At 41.0% G+C, this 25,643-nt stretch overlaps 1 protein-coding gene across 17 annotated transcripts in view; it reads right to left on the reverse strand.

Moving 5' to 3' along the window:
- The window catches only part of r3hdm2 (R3H domain containing 2), a 39,963-nt gene extending 14,320 nt beyond the window's left edge, over positions 1-25,643 (reverse strand). The window contains exons 1-14 of one of the 17 annotated variants that reach the window (XM_078798365.1): positions 25,131-25,643; positions 10,141-10,303; positions 9,890-10,046; positions 9,569-9,795; positions 8,713-8,754; positions 8,127-8,213; positions 7,898-8,021; positions 4,372-4,450; positions 4,053-4,112; positions 3,636-3,776; positions 2,271-2,379; positions 1,654-1,749; positions 1,411-1,460; positions 981-1,034 (exon numbers count right to left, since the gene is read on the reverse strand). In XM_078798365.1, the coding sequence (XP_078654491.1) occupies positions 981-1,034; positions 1,411-1,460; positions 1,654-1,749; positions 2,271-2,379; positions 3,636-3,776; positions 4,053-4,112; positions 4,372-4,450; positions 7,898-8,021; positions 8,127-8,213; positions 8,713-8,754; positions 9,569-9,727 (1,001 nt within the window). In that variant the 5' untranslated portion in view covers positions 9,728-9,795; positions 9,890-10,046; positions 10,141-10,303; positions 25,131-25,643. The remainder of the gene's footprint in view (positions 1-980; positions 1,035-1,410; positions 1,461-1,653; positions 1,750-2,270; positions 2,380-3,635; positions 3,777-4,052; positions 4,113-4,371; positions 4,451-7,897; positions 8,022-8,126; positions 8,214-8,712; positions 8,755-9,568; positions 9,796-9,889; positions 10,047-10,140; positions 10,304-25,130) is intronic. The other 16 variants (XM_078798364.1, XM_078798368.1, XM_078798366.1 and 13 more) reach the window with 16 other exon arrangements.

Consider the following 25,643-nt stretch of genomic DNA (forward strand, 5'->3'; position numbering starts at 1 on the left):
ATGTCTACATATATAGCCCTGCAACACAATATTATGTGTGCCTCATGGCTAATATGTATTTTTGTGTGCAAGATAACTCTTCTACACCTGAATTGTGTCAAAAACAGGCTCTCCTACTGTGGTGCCTGCATCGTTATTCGTCTGACAAATATTAAACCGCAACGTTTGACCCCATAATGTTTTTAAAGGGCATGAGCGGGACTTGTGAAATACTGTAGTTGCCTGTGAGTCCTTGAAAACATATTACGTGTATGCTAGGATGTCTTTCAAAGCATTGTGACCACAACCCACAGTGATAATCTATATATTAAGAGGCAATAACATACATTACATTGCAATATGCAACTGGCAGAGACAACATAGAAAGTGTCTCTTACACATGAGAAATTAAGGCAACAACATTTCGTTGGCAACTTCACTGCTGTGTTATTGTGCAATGACAATAAAGAAAGTCTATGTCTAAGTACCGGTAAATGAAAAGATTCCCTTGATATTTTACTATAAAAATATAGTGATGCTGATTAACAAACGTCAAGTCAAACTGAAAGACTCGATTCAACAGAAACAATGTTTGCTTGGTCTGGCAGGTGCTGCTTTTTTGGTTCTTAGTTCCAGTTTACCTCTAAAATCTGCCGACAATCATATGGCAATGTGTGACATGCTTACGAAAACTACAAGGATAGGTCAACCACATAACAAACATGTTGCTGTGGAGGAATGCAACAACTTTATACAATGGGTGGGTGAATGGTAGGTAGAAAGGTAAGTACACCAGTCACTTCTCAGTGAAACCACAAAGCAGCCATGCATGGGCCATGGGAGCCCCACGGTGCAGTTGGGTGGGATAGCCAATCCATCAATCCATCAATCAGCGGACTATGCCAAGCAGAGACCACAAGTCACCACTATCATCACTAATCCACTTTCAAATATGGGCATGGCAACACACACGCAAGAAAGGTCAACAGCACCCCAAATACCTAAAGATTTGCCTCCTCTTTTGAGAGCTAGAGCAGTAGCCTTCAGTGGAAAGTCTGTTGGGGTTAATATTGGGAGAAAACGCTGGGGTTACAAGACGTGACAATGGGGGGGTGGGGGGTGGGGGTAGGCATGACTTGTGATCCTGGAAAAGGAGGAATGAAGGAAAAAATGCAAACAAGGCAACCTTCACAACCACTTTCTCTGCCTAATATACTAATATGACCAGGGTGCTTTGGAATAAAGTACTTCAAGAAATTTTCCACAATTATTCCAAAATATTTTTAGGACAGTTTACAATAAGCTACATATGTTCACAGAAGTCATTATACTGGTTATACATACAAAACTAGGTTCAGGTGATATGACTTATTGGTGAAAGCTACCGCTATCATGACACAAAAAAAAACAAGTAGCACTGCATCATCTTACCTGTTGTCATTGATGTATCCATTCTGAGAGGACTGTAAGAAAAAGGACACCTGCACATTATGACAGACTTCATTCACAGAGGCACTTATGGCCCAATATGGACATTTTTACAGTAAGTATTTCACATATCTTTCAAAACTAGCTGATGTTTCGACACACTGCCGAGACGATGTTAATAAATGTAAATAATGAAGTCATATCTGGTAGAACCAGGTTGTTTTTAAACCCAGATCCAAAACTTACTTCTCGGGCAAAGATTCGGTCCCGTACCCGCTGATATTCCTCCTCTCGTTCTTCGATGGACTTGCTACGCCGCCCATCCTGCAGCGGCACACGGATCTGACGTGGGGGGTAGGTGGGGTCGTACAAAGCATAATTAACACATTTATATGTATATGTTATACAGTATGCCAAAAAAAACATCTGGAGACTGGAAAGCAAATTTAAACATGCATATTTCTTTGTTTAAATAAATATAACAGGCAAGACAGTAGTTAAAGTCAACACAGCCACCATTGTCTAAATAGCTGGCAACACAAGTAGTAGCGAGATAATGGTATCTTTTCTACAGTCAAAAATGGTGGCAGTATCACAGTCTGGGACTGCATGACTGCTGCTGGCACTAGGGAGCTATGGTTCTTTGACATAAAAATAAACTCCAACATGTACTCTGACATTGTTAAGCAGAGCATGATTCCCCTCCCCTGACGAAAGTCTGCTGCATGGCCATGATAAGGCGCCCAAATTAGACAAATCGCTGTCCCGATTTGATAGACGATGGCTGTGTGTTCACTCGTTTCTATATTATTATACCTTTAGAAGATATAACATGCTGTAGATTGTGCACTTGTACAACATACCTGATTATCATCCTTGTCCATGCTGGCATCATCTCTCTTGAGAATGAACTTCTTCTGGAAGTCGACATTACGCTCATCCTTGATGTGTTCTGAGAACCTCTGCTCAGGGCTACAAAAAAAGCAGGTGCACACCATGGGCATGATTGTCAAGGTACAGTATACAGTTGACCCCCATACATTCAAGATTAATTTATTCCAGTTAACCAGAAGTTAATTTCCGCCAAATAAGATTTCTTATGTATATATAAGAATATATATATATATTATGGAAAATTTTCATAGTTAGAGCATAGAAAACCTGAAATATGTTTAACATTAGACCTCTATAGTCAAATGTACATTTGCATTACCTAATATGGTAAACATAACCAGAGAATATAAGCCATTTAAGAAATAAGACTCGTGTGCATGTGTATTGTTGTAAATGCGCTGCAGTACTAAAGGAGTTGAGGGACGGGCGGACAAGACGTGACCTCTGAGGTTAAGCGTTGAATTGAACTGCAATAAAAGTTGACCAAGACTGGTGCTTGTGTGTCTCAAAAATTACAGTTAACAGTACTGACACCTAGTGACCAGTGTAGCATAGTACATATCATAATGAGTCTTCTGCATGCCTTATATTATTATTTTACTTCATTTAGCCATTTTTAATCCTTCAAAAAATGTAATTTAGGGGTAAAAACACGTAAATTGTGCTTGAATACAGTATACCCATGTTTTAGTTAATAACCAAAACTGCATTATTTATTAAATACATTTTTGAAAAGGCATGATAAAGTGAAGGCGAGAAAGTCGAAGCACAAAGTGGAAAAAAATCGGCCACAGAAACTATACTACCAAAAAAGTATGCAAAATCTGTCACAAAACAGTATTTCACCACCAACGACATATTTTGTCACAAATATGCTGTATGCTGCTATAAACAATAGTGTTCCTGAGACATAAATACAGTGGCAATATACAGTGGATTTAAACATTCATGGCTCAAATTTGCAGATTTTTGGTCCATAAGGTTAATATAAATTTTCTCCAAAAATCGGCAGCTTTTTCTGTATAAAACTCTCATTCACTCCTTGTCTTGAGAGTCAATGATATTTCGCACTTTGCCAGTCCTTAAATGCACCATAGCCGAGTGCCTACAACATGAACATCTGTTCACATCTTACATTATCATCCATTAAAGATGAGTACCTACACATTTTATATTTTAAATTGCTTTATAAGAGCGTGAGGGCGATTGGATTTGGACTTTTATGGGCATATGTCATTCGCTGGTGGTCCCACAATTTAACCCCAGTGAAAATCTACTGTACAGTAGAAAGTTATCATTTCTAGTATTTCTCAGCAGTGCTTCCAAACACTCACATGCGCGTGTTGCCTGTCTTGTTGATAATGACAGCCTTGCCCGTCTGATCCACATTGTGATCCATGCCAAAGTAGGCAGCCACGCGGTGCAGCAGCATACGGTGATAAGAAGTCATCTGGGGGAACTTCTTATACTGGTTGCTACAAGATAAAACACGCACAGAATTGGACGAGTGGACGGAAAAGATTTATCTGACAAAATAGGTGTTAAAAAATAGCAAGAGATTTCAATCTGTTATTGTACTATCATGACAAATTACTCTGACTATTTGGCATTGATAAGCAGCATCTCCAACAAACAAGAGACCATAGACAGATAAAACCAGCTCCTTATTAACTGGCAACCTTATCACCTCGGCCTGATCTATAAATAAATACAAATGGATGTGAAATAGGCACTTGAAGAACATGACTTACTTGTCATCATTAATGAATTCCAGGATATCTTGTTCTAGTTTGAGCAGCATCATTCGATCCCTGGTAGGCCAAAGTGGGGGACATGGGAGGAAGATCAGTGGCTACAGTTGTTTACAGAGCATGCACATTCATTGACTGGGAACTTTTTTCTACTTTCCCTGTCATTCTTATGGTCAAAATGTTAATTGCACATCATCATATGTGCGACTAAAACAAAAATTCAATTATTCAAAAGCAGTTTGACATGCAGTTTATAAACTAATTTGGATTATTATCCAATGGTATTGCCAATGCATGTGTAAATTGATAAATTACCCACCTGGGATTGTTCTTCAGTGTGTTGACCAGAAACTCATGAACGTCGATACCCGTGGAGTCAGTGTATTCTTGACTGGAGTCTGACACAGATACAGAGAGGGAAAGTCAAATGTGTATGCAACGACAGAAGAATCAGATGAGGAAAAAAAAAAAAAAGAGATGGGGAGTCAAGACTGCCGCTCATCATAATGGCTAAAAAGCCTACAACACATCTGCCAGCATCCCACCATCAGGAAAAGTAAAGCTGTTGCAGTTCTGTGCCCTCATACACATATACATGCACACACGCACCAACAGACACACTATTCGAGGGATCGTTTTCCACTATTTTCCACTACACTAGACAGCAGGATAGGCCATTTGATCTGTGCTGCTCTCAGAGTCTAATGATGCCTGAGGGTCTCTGCTGAAAGGATGAGGGAGAGGTGGATAATTAGAGCCAAAGGAAAGGAACATAAAAAACTGTGAGGAATTACAGTGAAGAAAATAAGTATTTGAACACCCTGCTATTTTGCTATTTCTCCCACTTAGAAATCATGGAGGGGTCTGAAATTTTCATCGTAGGTGCATGTCCACTGTGAGAGAGATAAACTAAAAAGAAAAATCCAGAAATCACAATGCATGATTTTTTAACAATTTATTTGTGTGATACAGCTGCAAATAAGTATTTGAACACCTGTGTATCATCTAGAATTCTGACCCTGAAAGACCTGTTAGTCTGCCCATTAGAAGTCCACCTGCACTCCATGTATCATCCTGAATCAGATGCACCTGTTTGAGGTCGTTAGCTGCATAAAGACACCTGTCCACCCCATACAATCAGTAAGACTTTAACTTGTAACATGGCGAAGACCAAAGAGCTGTCCAAAGACACCAGAGACAAAATTGTACACCTCCACAAGGCTGGAAAGGGCTACGGAGCAATTACCAAGCAGCTTGGTGAAAAAAGGTCCACTGTTGGAGCTATCATTAGAAAATGGAAGAAGCTAAACATGACGGTCAATCTCAATCGGAGTGGAGCCCCATGCAAGATATCACCTCGTGGGGTCTCAATGATTCTAAGAAAGGTGAGGAATCAGCCCAGAACTACACGACAGGACTTGGTCAATGACCTGAAAAGAGCTGGGACCACCGTTTCCAAGGTTACTGTAGGTAATACACTAAGACGTCATGATGTGAAATCATGCATGGCACGAAAGGTTCCCCTGCTTAAACCAGCACATGTCAAGGCCCGTCTTAAGTTTGCATATGACCATTTGGATGATACAGAGGAGTCATGGGAGAAAGTTTTATGGTCAGATGAGACCAAAATAGAACTTTTTGGTCATAATTCCAATAAGCGTGTTTGGAGGAAGAAGAATGAAGAGTACAATCCGAAGAACACCATCCCTACTGTGAAGCATGGGGGTGGTAGCATCATGCTTTGGGGGTGTTTTTCTGCACATGGGACAGGACGAGTGCACTGCATTAAAGAGAGGATGACTGGGGCCGTGTATTGTGAGATTTTGGGGAACAACCTCCTTCCCTCTGTCAGAGCATTGAAGATGGGTCGTGGCTGGGTCTTCCAACACGACAACGACCCGAAGCACACAGCCAGGAAAACCAAGGAGTGGCTCCGTAAGAAGCATATCAAGGTTCTAGCATGGCCCAGCCAGTCTCCAGACCTGAACCCAATCGAAAATCTTTGGAGGGAGCTCAAACTCCGTGTTTCTCAGCGACAGCCCAGAAACCTGACTGATCTAGAGAAGATCTGTGTGGAGGAGTGGGCCAAGATCCCTCCTGCAGTGTGTGCAAACCTGGTGAAAAACTACAGGAAACGTTTGACCTCTGTAATAGCAAACAAAGGCTACTGTACCAAATATTAACATTCATTTTCTCAGGTGTTCAAATACTTATTTGCAGCTGTATCACACAAATAAATTGTTAAAAAATCATGCATTGTGATTTCTGGATTTTTCTTTTTAGTTTATCTCTCTCACAGTGGACATGCACCTACGATGAAAATTTCAGACCCCTCCATGATTTCTAAGTGGGAGAAATAGCAAAATAGCAGGGTGTTCAAATACTTATTTTCTTCACTGTACCTTGACATCAATAGTCTATGTTAAAACTTTTTAGTATGGATCTGTGTGGCATCTGCTCTGTTCTGTGTGGCAGCTGTTCTGGGGGGGGTCACAGTTTCTGAAAGCTACGGAATGGCTCCCTTCCCTAGTATTCTTATTTTGTATTATGAAAACATATTGAGTTTGCTGTTTTAGGACCTACCATAGATGATTATTTTTATACATTATTTTTTATTTGAGGGTGAAGTATGTAGAGTATACTGTATATACACACCTCACAAGAAGTTAGGGTAATTCAGATACATTTCAGGATGAACCTAACATGTGCTATTGTATAACCTATGCATACACTGGCATATACATTTTATACAAACTAACAATGACGAGTTGTTATGTTGTATATTATGTTATACTCAGTGGTTGTCTGCATCATTTAACGGTTGGTTTTGGAAGCCTATATAAAAGGCCAGCATAAAAGGCCAGCATTGTTAATCCAGTGAACGGAATCATGCCACATCTATCACATGGACAAAGTCTCCGGCATTGGGTATGGTGGACGCCTGTTTGAGGCACAGTGATATAACCAGGCGTATGTGTTTCCAACCCATAATCATAAACCTGCATAAATACCACAACACGCTCTCTTGACAATAGACCACGTCCAGGGCGAGAGGATCGCTACAACTGGTTGCAACACTTGCAGAACCGGTCTCGCCATGCCAGTCGTACAGCACAGGAAACACCCGGCAGGAACAACACCCGGATGAGCATCCCCACTGTGCATCAACGTGGTATTTACTATTGTGACTATGTTTGGAAGTTGCCAAGTTATTTGTATTGAAATTATTCTTGAAACGTTCAGATTTTTGGTTCTGTATGCCAATATCCTAACCCTTCAAAATAAAAATAATGTTGAAAAATATGGTCTCAAAGTTTCGATTGTCAGTGTACATGCATTTTATACTAATTCATAACCCTCAAGGCATATTGCCTACATTCAAAACAATACTATTTTATGCTAATTTCACAACCTGCAAAGTATACTTCCGACAGGTTACCCAACATGGCTTGCGAATAATGAATTAGCATTTTTTGCATGTATATTAGTGTGTAAGTATTTATTTCCATCCACACATACTACATGTGGTAGTTATATTGTGTGTTCAACATACGTCTTATTTTTGGTTGCACTGTAAGTGAGGGAGAAAATGTTTTTTGAACTCTGGTTGGTTTGTGTTAAGAGTGTCGAAACGGCCGTTTTCATGGGCGTCTCAATTATTCACTGTTTTTTTGTCAGTAACAGTCAGAGAATGCCACCTGGGGATCTCATGTACTGTAAAAATGTTAGTCAACAACCATCTATACGACATTAATCAACACTAATACGACATCTAATACTTTTGAGGTCCTCCTGCAAAAACACTAGACAAAGATCATCTGATGTTATTACAAACAGAAACTTACCCCGGGACAACATCTTCCGTGGAGTCTTGTCCTTCTTCTCCTTTTCTTCATTTTCATACTCATCCTTGGAGGACTTCTCCTCTTCCTTGTCTGATGGACAGCTGATGTGGAGCTGTATGATATCCTGAATAAAAAAACAACTTTGCGCTGCTCTCATTTGCCACAAATGACACACAGATTGATGGTGATGTGCTCAGCATTTCACATAAGACCATGAAAGAAACTGTACCGATTCTGGAGGGCCATCATTGGAGAACAGACCAGACGATTCCTCACATACTGCCAGACTCCTGACCAACTTCAGTTTAGCATTTGACTGAAACAGCATGAAGAAAAATATCAAAAAAAAATATCAAAATGAAATTAATATTAACTTTTTACCAATGTCAGTCAAGCACTTCCTTACTGATACCAATATAATTTCATTTTTTAAAGGGTAAATAAGCCACTATATGGGAGTTTCCGGGGAAAAACAGGACATCTTGTGTGCGTGTCGCAGCATAAATATCTAATGAATCTTGTTCAAAACAAAAAAGAAAGTAATTCTATGGGGAATGGAGGAGGGGCTTAAGCGTCAGATAGCAAACACAGAGAGGCTAAATACCACAGAGCTCATTAGGATGCTTTCCGCAGGCAGATTATGTGGACTCAGAACAAAACCAGCGTGATCCAATTCAGCCAATGTTACGACAGTAAACCCTTAAACATTATAGTTATACATCGACTCTTTAGTCATACACTTAGGCACTGGCACTGCTTGAACATTTTTAATCTGTGATTTAGAAAATCAGGACCACATATTTTGAATAGCTTACCTTGGCCCTTTTCCTGCCATGACTGTGGTTTGGAGTGCGTTTCTGCAAGGCATATGAGACTTTTAAGTGAAAGGTTACACAGTGAACGTGAAAAATATTCTTCTGTGATATTAACCTTTGGTGGTGAGCTATTGATTTTGGATGAGAAAAAGAGGAATGGCTTAAAACTCATTACAGAACCACAAAAGTTAATGAAAACGTGTATATTTATAAAAGTAATTCATGTCATGTTAGCTTCCAATTGTTTTGTAAAGCACTTGATTGGGATTAAAGGTCCCCTATTATGCAAAATTGACTTTCTTAAGGATGATCCAAGTGAAATGCATGTCGCTCATCATATGAATTTTTTTTTTTTTTTTTTAGATGAGGTGCTTTTGTAGTTGCAGTTTTGTGTTATCATGAAGAAGCAACCTCTTTCTCATAGACATCATACTGCCTCTGACATGTCCATAGGCTTCACTACACATCTTAAAAAGTGAAATCTGGAGCTCTGGCAACTGTTCCATCAATCAGCTCCAGAAGTGGGAACTGTCAGTTTGATCATTTAGTTTTGATGCAGATGTTAAAATGTGAGTATCACATTAGCAGTTCAGCTCGTGTTGCTAACATTTATGTCGTTTTGTCTCGCGCTTTAATGTTACGCATTTGCTTGAATGTCACTAGGTCTACTTTGGGTGGAGCGTTTTGTGTGTAAAACAAGAGTGGAAAGGTAGGGACTGTTCTAGAGAAGGAAAGGAAGGCCACATAACTCCTGATAAACTACTGAACAAATTGATGAAGTTGGTGTATGTATAACCTGTAATACTCAAATCAACTGGAAAGATTTGTGTGCTGTAATATGTTCCTTCCTCCTCACCTGTACATCCTGCGGGGTGCTATCCTCAAGCTCCAGACCCTCTCCTGTCCCTTCCTTGGTGCCCTGTGGTTGAGGGGAGGTCTTGCCTCGACCGCAGGGCTCGATGAGTGACCCACTCTCTCCCTCCTTCTGGATGTCTGCTGTCAGGCTGACTGACATCTTCTTCTGGGAGAGGGAGAGGGTGGGAGACGGGGGGAAGGGAGGTTGGGTGCACGACCCAGAAGTTGCTGAATGTTTGGGGGGGGGGTGGGGGGGGGGTCAAACTTAGAAGTCAGCATAAACACATAGAATGTGTGTATATAATGCATGTATGATATCTACCTCCAGGTGGTATCAGATCGCACGTTTTACACTAAGTGTGGATGGGAAACACTCAAGAGTAGGATGATGTGAAGAACCCACTAAGGCAGTGTACTGGGTTGGACTGCAGCAGGAGGCAAAGTGCAGTCCATAGTCAGCCTTAGCCTTCAGGGTTGGACTGAAGAGAGAGAGAGAGAGGTCATTGTTTCAAAAAAAATTCACAAGCTGTTTATTAATAGACCTATTTTAAAAGAAGCTGCAAATATATTTACAGCAAGCAGGTGAACTGAAGAGGGAGCAGCTAGCCAACCAGCCAGTCAGAGAGGGAGGAGGACAGGGCACATCAACAGGCCAGCAAAGGGGGTCCTCTGGGGCCTCTCGCTTCTCTCCCCGGGTCTCAGTGCAGTAACATGGTCGGACTTGGACTCAGGATCCCTAAAGAACAAAGCAAAAGAGGAAGAAGAAGAGAAAGACAAGCATGACGTCATGATTCACACGCGAATGACTCATCTCTGCTGCTGCTTGTAGCACAGAGGACAAAATACCAAAGGGCTTAGATTCTACCATTTCTGAATAGTCCACTCTTTGACCACTTTCAATGCAGGTTTCTAAGCAGTGGGCATCACACTGTAGGAATTGGGTCTCTCTCTAACACAACAATGGCACTTGTGGTTTATTAACGTATGCAAGCGCAAACTGATTTCGTGCATGTATATGACAATAAACCCACTGTGTGCTGCAGGATAGTCGAGATAAGCAAAAAACAGGCAGGGTTTCCCAGAGCAGGGAGAACCCTTGCAATGCTACAGCAACTGCGTCATAAGCAGCATGATATAGCAAGGCATCGACTAGGACACCCACAACAAAGCCCATGCTGCTTATGCAAGCCCTGCAACATATCCGCTTATGCTTTAGCTTCATTCAAGTCCTTCCTGATATTCAGCGACTGAAATGAAAGAAGCAATAAAAAAATAAGGATTTCAAGATGAAATTCAAAGTCCTGCACTGGTGTCAGTCCACGGTGCTAGACTGTGTTAATGGCAAGGGAAGGGGTGGAGGGCTGGATTCGTCAGGCTGAATTTTTCACAGGCAGAAATAGAGTGCTTATGAATAAACCGGCTTCACCTCGTCCCTCCTCCTCCCACCCAATCCTCTTTCATGTTCTCTTCCTCAAACACTCCCCCCGCTGCTTCCCGCAACACACTCTCAGCTACTGGCACACAGGGTTGCCAGGGAGACTACGTCATTCTCAACTGCCGCCGTTTGTGGTGAGCGAGCGCCGGTGAGAAGGACAAGCAGGCGAAGGGGGGGGATGATGAGCAAAAATAAGTATGTGGATTCTTAGCACATGCATCAAGAGGGGAACACGCAGTGGACCACACAAATTAATGCATTTTACACAAATTAGCTCCGCGTGTGAAACATCGCATCCTAACACCAAGTCGTTTTCAGAGATGAGATCAAATAGCGAACAAATCCCAGTGTATTAGTAAATAACTCATTGCTGTCAAGCGTGTTGCAAGATTAAAATGTGGTAAGATTTCTTATTTAGAAAAAAAATTAAAATAACACAATAAATGAAATGAAGTGGCTAATGTGCCGGCAGCCATATATTTTCTTGTGTGTGTGTAGATATGTGTATTGTTCCAAACAAAACTGTACACATATTTTTTGTGGTATGGACTCATCAGATTTAGATTTAGATATAGTTCACAGTCTTGGAAAGGTATCTCCTTGAACTTGTCTAATTGAGGTTCAGTTTTCAAAATCATTGCGAAAAACATTTCATACGAAGCATCTTCAAGAATGTATCGTCACCAATGTAGGGGCAAGAAATTACTAATTTCTAATTACTAATTACTCATTTCCTATTGCCACTGCGTGTGCCGCTGTGACAAATTCCATTACTATTCATTTACTATAGTTTAAGATGCCGTTTTTGTTACATTAGAAAACCTGTTTGAGCCACGGTTTGTACTTCTGATCTGCCACTATTATTTCATGTTATGTTCATAGTGGTTATGTTATGATATTTGATTAAGGAAAAAGCTAGAAAAAAACTAAAATCACACAATAAATGAAATGAAGTGGCTAATGTGCCGGCAGCCATATATTTTCTTGTGCATACATTTCTGTTTTGATCGTCTCTTGCCTCCAAAGAGGCAGGAAGAGGGTTAATTGTTTGCATTGGTTCAGCACCTTGATGCTTCATAGAACAATGATTCAATGAATGAGACCTCTTGTCAGTCATGTAGTCGCTTTGTCTCCGTGAAGGGAGGTGGCACAGCGAGCAAAATGTAAGCTTCCGGGCATGCTTACATACCAAACTACTTATGTGTCAGTTGCATGGTATTGTCCATTTTGGAAGAAGTGTGGATGAGGCTGCAATGACTCGTGGAAGACTGGCTTTTCAACACTGACCACTACCTAAACAATAGGTAATAAATACATGCTGAGCCTTTAATTTGATCCTAGCTCAAATGTCCACCTCGCATAACAGACGCACAATAACTTTATTGCTGTTCCAAGTTGACCTATTACTTCTCATCAACACAAAGGAACTTGTTGGTATAGAGCAGGGGTCGGGAACCTTTTTGGCTAAGAGAGCCATGAAGGCCAGATATTTTAAAATGTGTATCTGTGAGAGCCATATACATTTTTTTAAACATTGAATGCAATAAAATGTGTGCATTTTTATGTAAGACCAACAGTTTTAGATATAATGGGCTCTAATCGTGTAGACCAGGCACACTACCCCACGCCAATGGGGTGTGGCCAGCACACTTTCGTGAGCAGCGCAGTGTCTAATAATAAATCAAATACTTGTTGCCATTAATACAACTTCTGCTGCTGCATAATTTTGCACCATACTCAGTATATTTCATTCTTTTGGCCATCTTTGCCAGAAGGCTTGGTTCTGCAGCTTTAGCTAGGTGACTATTTGACTAAAGGAGAAAAGTTTATATTTACATGTTGACACCTCAATGACCGAGGTAGACTACCGCATTACCCAGTAATAATCGAGTTTTGGTGTTTGACCTGGAAAATATCAGGAAAGATGGATATCGTCGGCCGTATTGCAGTAGAAAATAGATGGACGAATTAAAATGCATAAAAAAGTTGTTGATTTTTAATATTTCTGTGATATTTCTGTGATGTTTACTTTAAAATGTTAGCAAAAATACATTTTTATTGTGGTAAGAAATGCTTGAGAGCCAGATACAGTCATCAAAAGAGCCCTACCTGGCTCCCGAGCCATAGGTTCCCTACCTCTGGTATAGAGAGTAGCAAATCGGTACCACAACGAACACCACTATGGAATAATTTACAGCTTTTCGTCGTACGATTACTTGTGGCTATGGTGATATTTCATGGTAGACAGCAACAACAAATGCCATGAATGCGACACCATTGGATTAAGGTGTGAACACTTTGGTTTCAAATCGATGTAATGCAATCTTTTTTTAGTGCATATAAACTTACATACGAGTGTCTGTTTTCAGCCGATATGCACCATGCAACTCAGTTTTGTTACATCCAAGCACAAAACAAAACGATCCTGCAGAATCAAGATGGCAAGATTTGCATCGATTGGACAGTAATGACTTAACAAATGTCAGACCCAATCCTTGTACAAGTTCACAGCTAACACCCTCTTGTAAACCTACCCCTTGCTCCAGATTGTTGTTGGAGTAGCAATGCAATTTTTCACCATATGTTGGTCTAGTGCACAAAACTAACTGATTGAGGGGTTGTTGAGGGGTTCTCGACAAAAAATACAGCGACTGATCTTGAGAAGCATTTTTAACTGCCGCAGCCTCTTCATGCTTCCTGTTTAACTGGCTATTTGCGATAGCGCTCTGTACTATGAAGATTTTTTTAATTGCGCCAGAGTTAAACAAACGTACAAGAATAACATGGATAGAATTTTTGTTCATTGACTAAATTCTAAAAAAAAGTTTATCACTTTTGATTTTATGTCAAATGTATTTATTTTGAATTCTAATATTTAAATTTTTATTGTGGCTGCCAGGTGGAAGTGGTTAGCGTGCAGGCCTCACAGCTAGGAGACCCGAGTTCGAGTCCACCCTCGGCCATCTCTGTGTGGAGTTTCCATGTTCTCCCCGTTCATGAGTGGGTTTTCTCCGGAGACATTCCAAAAACATGCTAGGTTAATTGGCGACTCCAAATTGTCCATAGGTATGAATGTGAGTGTGAATGGTTGTTTGTCTATATGTGCCCTGTGATTGGCTGGCCACCAGTCCAGAGTGTATCCCGCCTCTCGCCCGAAGACAGCTGGGATAGGCTCCAGCACCCCTGCTACCCTCGTGAGGATAAGCGGTAGAAAATTGATGTATTAATGAATTTTTTATTGCTTTTAAATATTAGGGCTATCAAAAATAAGTTAATGGCAGTAACCAATTTATTTTAGTAAACATTTTTAGTGTCATTAACACATGTGCACCAGAACAAACATGGCTCTTAGTCGTGCAGAGTCTGACACCCTTTCATTCTATCCTGAACACAACAGCAGTACAATTCACACCATATACTGTATGTATCACCAACTCATACACATGTCTCGCATCCTGAGAACGGTACTTCCTCATTGTCATTACAAGAATGCACGATGCATTTAGGGACACTCTGAACATCACAAAAACGTGTCCTGTATTCGGGCACCCTCTTGGCGCAGCTGGTGTGATACCACTGAGGTCTCTGGAAAACCCTTTGCACTTTTCAATCCCACCTTCAACTTGTGAATGAGCGTTCTTTTTAATACCATCACTTAAATCAGTAGTAAATCATGAAATCAGTCAATCCTGTCAAAGCTTCCTTAGTTAAGGTAAAGTGATTTAAGTAAATGGTAAATGGCCTTTCACTTCTAAGGCACTCAAACGCTTTAGGAGCATTAGGAGAAACTGGATGTTCAGTATCTACCAACCCATCCTCATGTAAGGCATAATAATGCAAATCAGGTACAAATGCAATTTACTGTAATGTTGCTTTTTTGGCCTTGATTAGTAAATCAATGTAATGCAATGTATACTCATGTTCGGCTCACTAAAATCCTCTTCATCACGTGTCAGATTGCAGGAAAAAATACGCTGACCCATTTCACACAGGCACTCACTAGGCAACACTGGTGACTTCAAAATGGAAACTTCCTAATGACAGGCAACCAGCTGAGGCACATGAGGCAAGCCGCCCTGCCCAGTGGGTCATGTTACCACACTAAAGGATGCTTGGCATGGATGAAACACTGAACTTGTGCATCCACGTGAGCCACTGAGTGAAAGCGATAGCACTGTCCGGCAGGGCTACTCGGTGTAAATGCGTGTAGATATGTGTATTGTTCCAAACAAAAGTGTACACATATTTTTTGTGGTATGGACTCATCAGATTTAGCAGGTCAAGATGGGTCAGGGACTGAGAAATAGTTTGCAGTGTTAGAACTTGTCTAATTGAGGTTCAGTTTTCAAAATCACTGCGAAAAACATTTCACACAAAGCATCTTCAAGGATGTATCATCACCAATGTAGGAAATTAGTGCTATCAATCTCCTGTCATTTTCTATTGTGACACTGTGACAAATTCTGGTAGAGACCTGCAAATCGTTATACCAACCATCAGTTTGTCATCGTCCCCGGCACACAGCCTACAATTTAGCCTAAAATGCTTGACAATTTCTCCTTGTCCATCTGGGCCAAAACGATCTGTAATTTCATTATGGAACCATGGCTCTAGATCAGTGTTTTTCAACCTTTTTTGAGCCACAGCACGTTTTTTACATTGGAAAAATTTTGCGGCACACCAATAACCAACATTATTTGCTTCTTTCAGCTTTTTCCTGATTACGGACTCATCACAGCAGATCCTTTTGATCCGCATACTAATTTAACCAACAATGTTATAAAATGTCACCACTACCTCTCACGTGCATCACTAAGTCTATTAAAGGAACGAGGCAATCAGCTACATTGCTCTGCCAGTCTTTACATCAATGACACGCGACAATGACATAATATTTGCAGAAAATTATTAATACATGTTAATTAAAAAAAAGTGATATAGAATAATTCCTCACGGCACACTTGTGTGCCGCGGCACAGTTGTTGAAAATCACTGCTCTAGATGAACAGCCCTTTACCATAGTTTAACCGTTTTTGTTAAATTACTAAATCCTTTTGAGACACGGTTTGTACTTCTGAGCTGCCACTATTATTTCATGTTATGTTCATCGTGGTTATGTCATGACATTTGATTAAGGAAAAAGCTACAGTAGTTTGTCAAATCCATCTTTGAGCAGTTCTTACCTCCAGGTGTGCAAACTGCAGTTAAATCAAAATTTCAACAATAACAGATTTAAAAGGTTATGGGCATTGGTGTAGAGAAGTATGACCTTATTGGTATGAGCCTAGAAATCTCTTTCACTCGGTCCTTGGGCCCTTATGAAATAGTGTGAACACTGTGAGCCAAACTACTAAATTATCCCAGTAATTATTGCAAGAGTACAATTTGGTACCTAATACGTTCTGCTTGTTAAATCAAAATTTAAACAATAACAGATTTAAAAGGTTATGGGCATTGGTGTAGAGAAGTATGACCTTATTGGTATGAGCCTGGAAATCTCTTTCACTCGGTGCTTGGGCCCTTATGAAACAGTGTGAACACTGTGAGCCAAACTACTAATTATCCCAGTAATTATTGCAAGAGTACAATTTGGTACCTAATAAGTTCTGCTTAATCAATAAGCTCTTATTAAATGGATCTCATTGAAATGCAAATACTTCTCCGTGTTATCTTTGCAGATGGCGAATAAAAGGTGAAGGTGAACGAGTGTGCAAACATGCACATGCCTGCACAAACCCACATACAGCAATGGGTAGGACGTCCACAGGTTGCTTGACCCAATTCATCTGCTCTGTATTCAGCTGTGCACCTCGCCCATTTGACATCAGTGATAGAGAGAGAGAGAGAGAGAAGCCGCTATCACAAAAGACGGGAAGGTTACATATATCGTCACAGAGTGAAGGCTCACGTGTGTGTGTATGTGTGTGTTGTAACAGCCCGGGTTTGTGCAAACTCAGTGGCTTCCACATACTGTATCATATATCAGCAGCGTTTGCAGTTTGTTCAGACTGTGCGGGCGCCACGCTGGTCTATGTCAGAGAGGATTCCCCTTTGCATCGGTTGCACAATCTCCCAGGGGTGTGAGGAAGCTGGCAGTCTCAGTCAGAGCGTCACAGACATGCACAGTCAGCCAACATTACACTTCCGATAGTGATCAATTCCATTTATAGACGTTAAGAAATCACAAAGGACATACATGGTCAATGGGAGCGGAAGAGAGGGTTTCTCTTTAACCATCTACGTCATAGCTACCACCTACGCTTGTCCTTCTCTCAGTGCAACGAGGATGCCCCTTTTCTTTCCTTCCTGCCTCTCTCCCCCGCCCCTTCCACCTCCGCCCCGCAAGTCGATGCCTCTTGCGCCGTCTGCCCACGACTAAAGTGTTCTCTCCCTTTCTTCCTCTTTTTTTTTGTAAAGTGTCTTCTTAAACTGTCAGCCCCTGCTGCTGACGCCATCCTCCTCCACACAAGCCGGCCCCCTCGGTCCTGTGGGACAAGCTATGACTCATTCTCTCCTTTCTCCCTTTCCTTGTTACCTACCTACCTTGCTGTAGATACCCCCCTCCCCTCCAAGTCCTTATCACAGTTGCTCTCGCTAGTTTGAATGTACTGTACGTTCAGTTGTAGAGCAGCCAGAGGACAGGCACCAAGCAGCATTATGCAAGAAAAATATAACGTCTGAAAACAAAAATAAAAGCCGTCCCTGCTGCAACATTCTTCCATAGGATTCTGCATGCACTGGGTCATGGGGGACTCTGCTCCTGTCAAGGTTTGGTCTCCACTAGCTAACTCAGCAAACAGATAACAGGTTCTCCATAAAGACTCCATTTGACTTCCATTTCAGATCCTTTACTTTGAAGCACTATACTACTGAACATATAGAAATGAAGCATGTCAATCATGACCAGCAGTGGAAGTAACTATTTGCATTTACTCACCTTACTGTACATTAGTACCTTTTATAAATATTTCTGTACTTTGTAATACTTTTAATTTGTAATTTAACTTAAAGGAAAACTGCACTACTTTTGCCCATCATTCACAATCCTTATGTGAAACATGAACACATTTATGTTCCTTTTCTGTGCGAGAGAAAATTAGTTTAGCAAGCTAACAACAGACGTCATAGGAGGTATCCATTTTGACACTAAAGCCTTAACAAAAAACACTAACAATGTACCATTTACATAACTGACTTGTATATTAACCAAGCTACAGCAATATTGTTATTGTAGCGGCTAACACGAAAAAACAGTGCCATGGATGTTTTTATGCTGCTGCTGTCTTGTAGCAAGACCAAAGTTATTTGTATCTACTGGTGCTGTGTTTGACTTTGACATGGCCTGTCAGCGACTGGAGCAGTACAGGTATTGTTTTTATTGTCATATACAGTGCTACCTTGGTATAAGAATGGCCCAACTAACCAGTGTTTTTTACATTTCTCTGCTGATTTTTTCATTGAACTGTCAGTTAAAATTGGAGATACAGCTGCTATTGACGTGCTGTCAATGTGATGACCGTGGCTGAAGTCCAGTGTTGTGCTAGTATTACCGATTTAGCATGGAACTAGCTAGGGGGAGATTTTCAACATCTGGATAAAACACACGAACATTATAGCAATGTGATTGATCCTACTTATGATGTGTTGTATAAAACTATGACTGGAACAGCATCAAATGAAAAGCACTAAATGAATACAGAGCCACCATCCTGCTTGGTGGACTTTGTTTTTCAGAGAGGTTGTGTACCACAATTATACACATTAGCATTCAAAGTGCTAAATAAAATAAAATGCTATTCTCTTTCTCCATGTTACAGAGTTACCGTGTTTCAATCAAACTACGATGTGGACTAAGAGTCAAACAGGAGGAGCACACTTTAAAAAAATATAAAAATACACCTGTTAAAGGAAACAACTTTCTGAATTGAATTGTAGTTCTCGTAGCCGTAAATTAGCTGCACCATTGTTTCTGCAGCAGGGTTCAAAGAGTGTGAAAAAAGTTGCTGTAGTGTGTTTGTCATTTATTAAAAATACTTTCATCACTTTATTAGCCATTTTCTCTCCCTATCAGAAAATGCTGACATTTAAACACAGGAAGTGAACAAACTACATGAATTGATGATACATGGAGAAGGGGTACGTTAAAATAAGCTCTGTTTCTTCCTACTATTTTTCGGTACTTCTTGTTGATTCGTGCAAGTGTTCTCAGTGTAAACTTAGGCATGACCGAAACCAATAAAACCACAACCATTACCCACCATGAGGTGGAATAAATTGTTACTTGTGCCCCTTACATGTTAAACACAGTCGTACCAAACACCATTCTACCTCTGAGATCTTCTAATCATAACATATATATAATATATATACTTTTACTTTGGAGAGATTGGACGAGTGTAAAGAGGTGAGGAAGATGGAGTAGCAGCGATTCACAAATGAGACAGGAAGAGAGAGAGAGAGAGAGAGAGAGAGAGAGACAGAGAGAAAAACTTCTCAATGATGAAACAATCCGTGCTGTTAAGTGATTGGAGGAGCCCTCCACCAATGGGAGGACCAGATCCATGGCAACAAGCTCTGTCACCAAGAGAAACCCAGCCGTATACCTCAACACCCCCATATTTTTTTTCCACTCCTTATCATCTCACGACCCCCGCCCACCCTCGCACCTTCACCCCATATTCCAAGGCCATTATTCAAGGCTATTCAGTTTAAAACTCATTTAACGCACAGAAACACTATCATGGGGGGGTTGTTAAAGGCACAGACTAAACAAATGCACATGTGCCAAGCGAATGTGGCTTGAAGAGCCCCCAGGCTTAATGGGGCTTACACAGTGATCAGAATGGGACTCATCCACAATGAGGCATTTAAAAATGTGCACATCCACAATGCTGACAGTTGTGTTCCCACAACAGTAATTAAAATACATCCCATTCACACAAACTGATTTGCTCCTTGCCCGCCACTTTGTCGCGAAAGAGTTTGATCCCTGGCTGACATTACAGGATCTGGTTACCACGGTAATTCTCACATAGGTCCACGCTTTAGAATATAGTTTTAAAGATGGGCATGTTAATTATGCATTTGGGTACAAATGTGCATGCCGTATTTACAGCCCATTAAAGACAATTTAATTTAACAACCATGCATGGGCATTCATTCTTGCACATGAAAATACCCCAAATGCATCAGTTACTTTTATCCCCAGAGCTGGAAAAACAAAATGATTATTCACACTTGCAAGTGTTGTGAACTGCCCACTCCTCAACACTTCAGATCGATTGAGGCTCAGTCAATTCCCACCATTGGCGCACATGCTGCTGTGGAGCCGAATGTGATGGATGAACTCCTAGCACCCATGAAGAAAATAGAATAAGACCGCCATTTCTTAAAGCGAGAACACCATATCATAGGCCACCACGCCAAATCTACAGAACGGCTTCAGGATGTACCAATGCATTATGGTGCACAAGTGGCTGCAATACAGACCTATTACTCAAAAGCATAATGCCACACAATCTGTCAAGAAACATGGACAAACAGTGCATTGCCATTAAAGCTACAGAAACAAAAACAGTCTATATTTCAACATCAAGGCTAGGTTTTGGACAGCACACTTGCAATATTGTATTGTGGGACATGAGACATATTCAAAAAATAAATATTTACAGTACTAAGGGGACCTTTAAACAATAAAAAACACTTCTCATACCTTCTTTTGTGATGGTCCACACCATTTTTTTTTATTTTGTATTTTAAAAGCATCACTTCCACTTCCAGCTTTTGTTGAAGTCTGCTGTTTACTTTCAGTGCAGTCATTGCCAATGTAAATTTCCCATATGCAGGTGCTTCAAATTTCATGCCTTTGCCCCCATGGTTTTTCAAAAGCATATTCATTTAAGAAAATCATGCTGTCCACTGGTGCATATGACTTATTATGACTCAAAGATTATGCATATTTAAGCTAATATTAGGTATTTCCAACCTAAACGAAACGGTCTCCAGGTATAAAAACAGCTAAATGAGCCAAAATACAGATATAAGGCATTCAGAAGACATATTCAAAGATATTGATTTGTAGTATTCTACACTGGTCACTAGGTGTCAGTAGTGTTACTGTAATGTACGGCACCAGATGTGATCAATGGAAAACGAGACTTTTATGGTGGATCTGAATTATTTCACAACATGCACAATAATCCCAATAAAATCTCTTAATACACAGGCTACAATTACAGCTATAACACACGGCAAGATGAAACTCAACTCTGAACCCCGATGTCATTTCCTGTCTGCCACACACCCCTTGGAAACACATTGATAGCAAGTCTTACATCTTAAATGCCCTATTTAGTTTTATTATGTCCACTATAACTGGCTGATAGGTGTGTAAAGGTGACTATAGGTGGTTAATTCAAAACCTCCCCTTATGTCAAATGCAAATGTTGATAGGTATGCCCAATTTTGCAAATTAAATGGTGACGTTGTCCAACCCATCCTGGAAATCACTTCCATAAATAGATTGCAGTCCTGTGGGAAACACTGAATACCTTTAGCCAGCCCCCCCATATTGCATTAATAACGCAATGAAATTTAACTGGCAGCATCTGCCAAGTCCTCTCCAAATTTTGGCATCTACAGGACTAGTCAATACGGTGTAAAAAGTCCACATTCATCATGTAAAGATTATGTACTCCTACTTTCTGTGTGTATGACAATACCGGAGAGCCCAACATCTGGTTCCAGATGGTGACCAGTGTCTTCCATGAAGTGCACCAATACATCCATTTACCAGCACCATATTTAACAACAGCTGGCAGTCTGGGGCTGCCATGCCAAAACAGAGATGGAGGCTTGAGCGTTGCCAGCTATTGCAGGCCTAACCCAAAAATCCAGCAAGCGGCCAGTCATCCAAGTGAGACAGTGCTTGCAGAAAGTCACTTTTATAATGTGCGTCGTTTCACCAAAACCAAAACCATCAAAATAACACAAAATTCGCAAGATGCAATGTGAACACTAACAGAATGACCCTCGTATGAGACACTCTTTCTGGCGCCAGATGAACCTTCTGAGACTTAAAGGCTATTACAGCAATAGTTACTCCAGGGGTTGCTATTATTTTTGTTTCACCACACTTCCTCTCCCTCTCGAACATCCTCTGTCTCGCGCTCGGTCCTTTTTCCCACGCACTGGCAATTAGTATGCAGGCTGCAAGAGCACCAAGTACCTGGGAAACAGCGGTGTAAAGTTACAAAACAAATAAACAGGATACAGTAAGAAACGGCCACATTATGCAAAACCTTTTCATTGTTTCATAAATCCACGACAATCTGTATGGATATTATTTTTCAGTTTCAGTAAGGGTAGTTTAACATGCTCAGTTTCAAGTGGATCCTCAGAGCTCAAGGCATTTATCTGTGGCGGCCTAGGCTTGCCATACATTTTGGCCCACCACAGAAGGATATGACACATTTTCTTTTTTGCACACAATATGAATGTGTGGATGGTTTGTTGCAACACCTCTGTACAGTAGATGCATTGTAAATCAGGTTACTTAAATAAGGCACTCTTCAACCTGCAGGAGGCGGTCAACAACTTGCTTGTTAACATAGTACAAACTGACAGCTCGTCAAACCGAACGACTTACCGACGGTGCAAACCAAAACAACAATACAACACCCAACAATTATGTTAACACACTACAACAATGAACTACCATTCTATTACGTAGGTAACAGCTAAGCAATAACAGCAAACTCAATGTATAAAGTGCCCATAAGGCATGCTTTGTGCTCCACTCATAGTGAACTATTAGATGTACAATGACGTGTACATTAACTTTAAAATCAGCGCACACGTACATGGAGCCGAGGACACTTTATGAACGTTGTTTTGATCGCCCATCCATGATCCATTTCTCACCATCGATGGGGCTCGCTTTTCTGTTGAAGCCAATGTCGTTTTGCCGTCCCGAGTTTCCTGTGTGATGCAGCTTCACGTTTTACTCATATTAAACATCCCGAGGTATGTGCCGCCATGGGAATCTCGTGCATGAAAAGTATTGCACTCAGGTGCAACGTCTGACATCATTCTTGCTCCTTGCTACTTTGTTACCACAATAGCAAACACCTGTTGAGATCACATGGGCTCTAGCCGGTCGCTGATAGACATATTGGGGTGGAGTCTGTGTCTGGAATCGACTTCTTTAATCAGAGTGCCAATACCAAAGATTTGAGAAACAGGCATATATAATTGATTATAATGATGGATTTAGAGCTGCACAGATTAATGGATGAATCAATTATTCATCTATTCTCCAATTAATCAACGACTATTTTGGTAACCAATTAGTCTTTTCATTTAATGTTTCATTTACTGTCAATATCCTGATTTCAGCTTCTCAAATTCTTTGTGATATGTTGTGATGTAAACCGTATAGAGCATGTGGAAGAACATTTCCACACAAAGTGTTGGATTTATCCACTTGTCCTTGTGACAGTCTGTGCCAGTGACTCGTTGATTTGCATTATTTGTTTGATTTGTTTGATTTTATTTGTTTTAATTGATTTGCAGTGCTTGTGTTGTGTTGTATCAGTTGATTGTTTATTCTTCTCTACTTTAATTTTGGTGTCGGAGAGAATCCTCTTCCTCATCATTATTGCTACGATTTGGGGGAGGCAAAACGTCCATTCAAGCATTCTTAAAAATGGATTGCTTCCAAGAGGCAGGAAAAAAATGTGTGTTTTAAAAATCCAATAAAAAATATATTTTTTAAATCATCAGTTGCAAGCATTAGATTGATCGAAATAACAGTGATCCAACTTCACCTTTACATCCAGCAAATCACAGATCTGGGTGGAGTGGTGAAAATAAACAAAAAACTGGACAGTTTGAAGTCTGGCCCAGGTACCATTTGCTGCCGACCCACCAATAACAGAAATTAAATGCTGCAAGATGTCACACCAGTGGCGGAGCTACGTGGCCATGGCCACCACTGGTCATTTTCCAGCCAGCCCACCAGTGGCGGAGCTACTGAGACATTTCAGGTATCAAGTTACTGCCACCCCTATGTGAATAATGGCCTTGCCTTGGCCAACCCAATGAAAAATTTGTGGCTCCGCCACTGTATCATGGTAATGCTAATTTATCACCTTTAAAAGAAATTTGTTTTTTTTTTTTGTTTTGTTTTTCACTGCATAGCATAATGTAACCTACATTACATTAACACGTTCAACAAAAAAAAAACAAAAGGCAAAATATTCCCCCCACCCCGCACTTTGTGTGGGCCTCGATGGGAAAAAACACCCCCTGCTCTACAAGGACGTAATTAGTCTCAATACTTCCATCAGTGGCATCAGTGCAGAGAAGGTCCTCCTAGCCAGGTCCCATCAACCTGAAAACAGTCAATGAGGACACTTTTCTATTTATAGTAGCAGCACATTTTTTTTATTCAAGAGGGCTCTTCTGTTGTGCTTCTCTCACTGCTATGCAGCCCCCACCCCTTCATTTCACTGCTCCTGCATTTCCTCTCATGCAAAACTGGAAAGTATATTGTCTTAGGGAGATGAAATGTGATTTGAGCGTGTGCTGTTGCTGCTGCACACCTAACCTGTCATGATGACAACCCACGCTGCCGTTGTGCCTCCCAGCTAAGATGATCATTGTGGATAAGCGTCAAGGTCTCTTAACACAGGACTTCCCACATGCAGCCTTATGTAAGCGACTAGGTTGTCCCTCTTTGCTAGCACACACCCCTCCCCTCGCTACTCGGTATGACAGAGTTGCAGCGGTGCCTACTTGCTCCGTGACTCTCCTCCCCCGGCAGCCAGACCACCTCCACACCCCTCCACCCACGCAGGGAAACAGTGGAAGGGAATTCCTCATTACCTCAGCTGCAAATTGGAGGGAATCATCAAGACTGCAAACTGGATATAACTTTTTACTTAAGCCAGTTAGCCATTAATTCAAACTCTGACAACTTGATGTGCGAACCGCATTACATGCATAAGGACACCGATACTCTACATAACTCTATAAATAGCCTGCAGAACTTCAGAGAACAAAGCATATTGCATGCCACGCTTAGAGCACCATTAAAGAGCAACGTACCAAACAAGAACAAACTTACTACATGAAGAGGTCATCTCGGTGGAGCTCCAGACAAGTCAGCTCTGATTTTTCACAATAAAAGCATCACAAAAAGCAACTCCTGCCGTTGGCTAAAACGGCAAAGCTGAATGTATCCCATTCTTGGCAGCATGTAAAATAGTCATTCCACTTTTCTCCTTACTACAGCTTGTTTAACGTTGAGAAGCGTCTCGCTTTTTCTGAATGAAGCTCACACATGCACCCGCACATATTAATCCTAGCTCGCTTGCCACCTCGCTCCCACTCTCATGCCATCCTGCTCAGTTTGCACCGCTCCCTTCTCTTGCAAGCCCTCCCTTTCTGTGTGGATTCTCTCGCTCGCTTGCTCGCTCGCTCGCTCTTCCTCCTGGTGTATCTTGTTTGCTCTCTTGGCCTCTCTGTGCAACAATATAATTGCAGTGACAGCCAAACTAAGGGCTTGCAAGAAGGCCAGCTGTTTGTGAGGCTGCATGAATCAGTCACGGTATATTTTTGACAACATTTAGGTGTTTCG

The sequence above is a fragment of the Doryrhamphus excisus genome, linkage group LG18, assembly GCF_037039965.1.
Source record: "Doryrhamphus excisus strain RoL-2023G ecotype Guam linkage group LG18, RoL_Dexc_Guam_v1.1, whole genome shotgun sequence".
Classification (NCBI taxonomy): Eukaryota; Metazoa; Chordata; class Actinopteri; order Syngnathiformes; family Syngnathidae; genus Doryrhamphus; species Doryrhamphus excisus.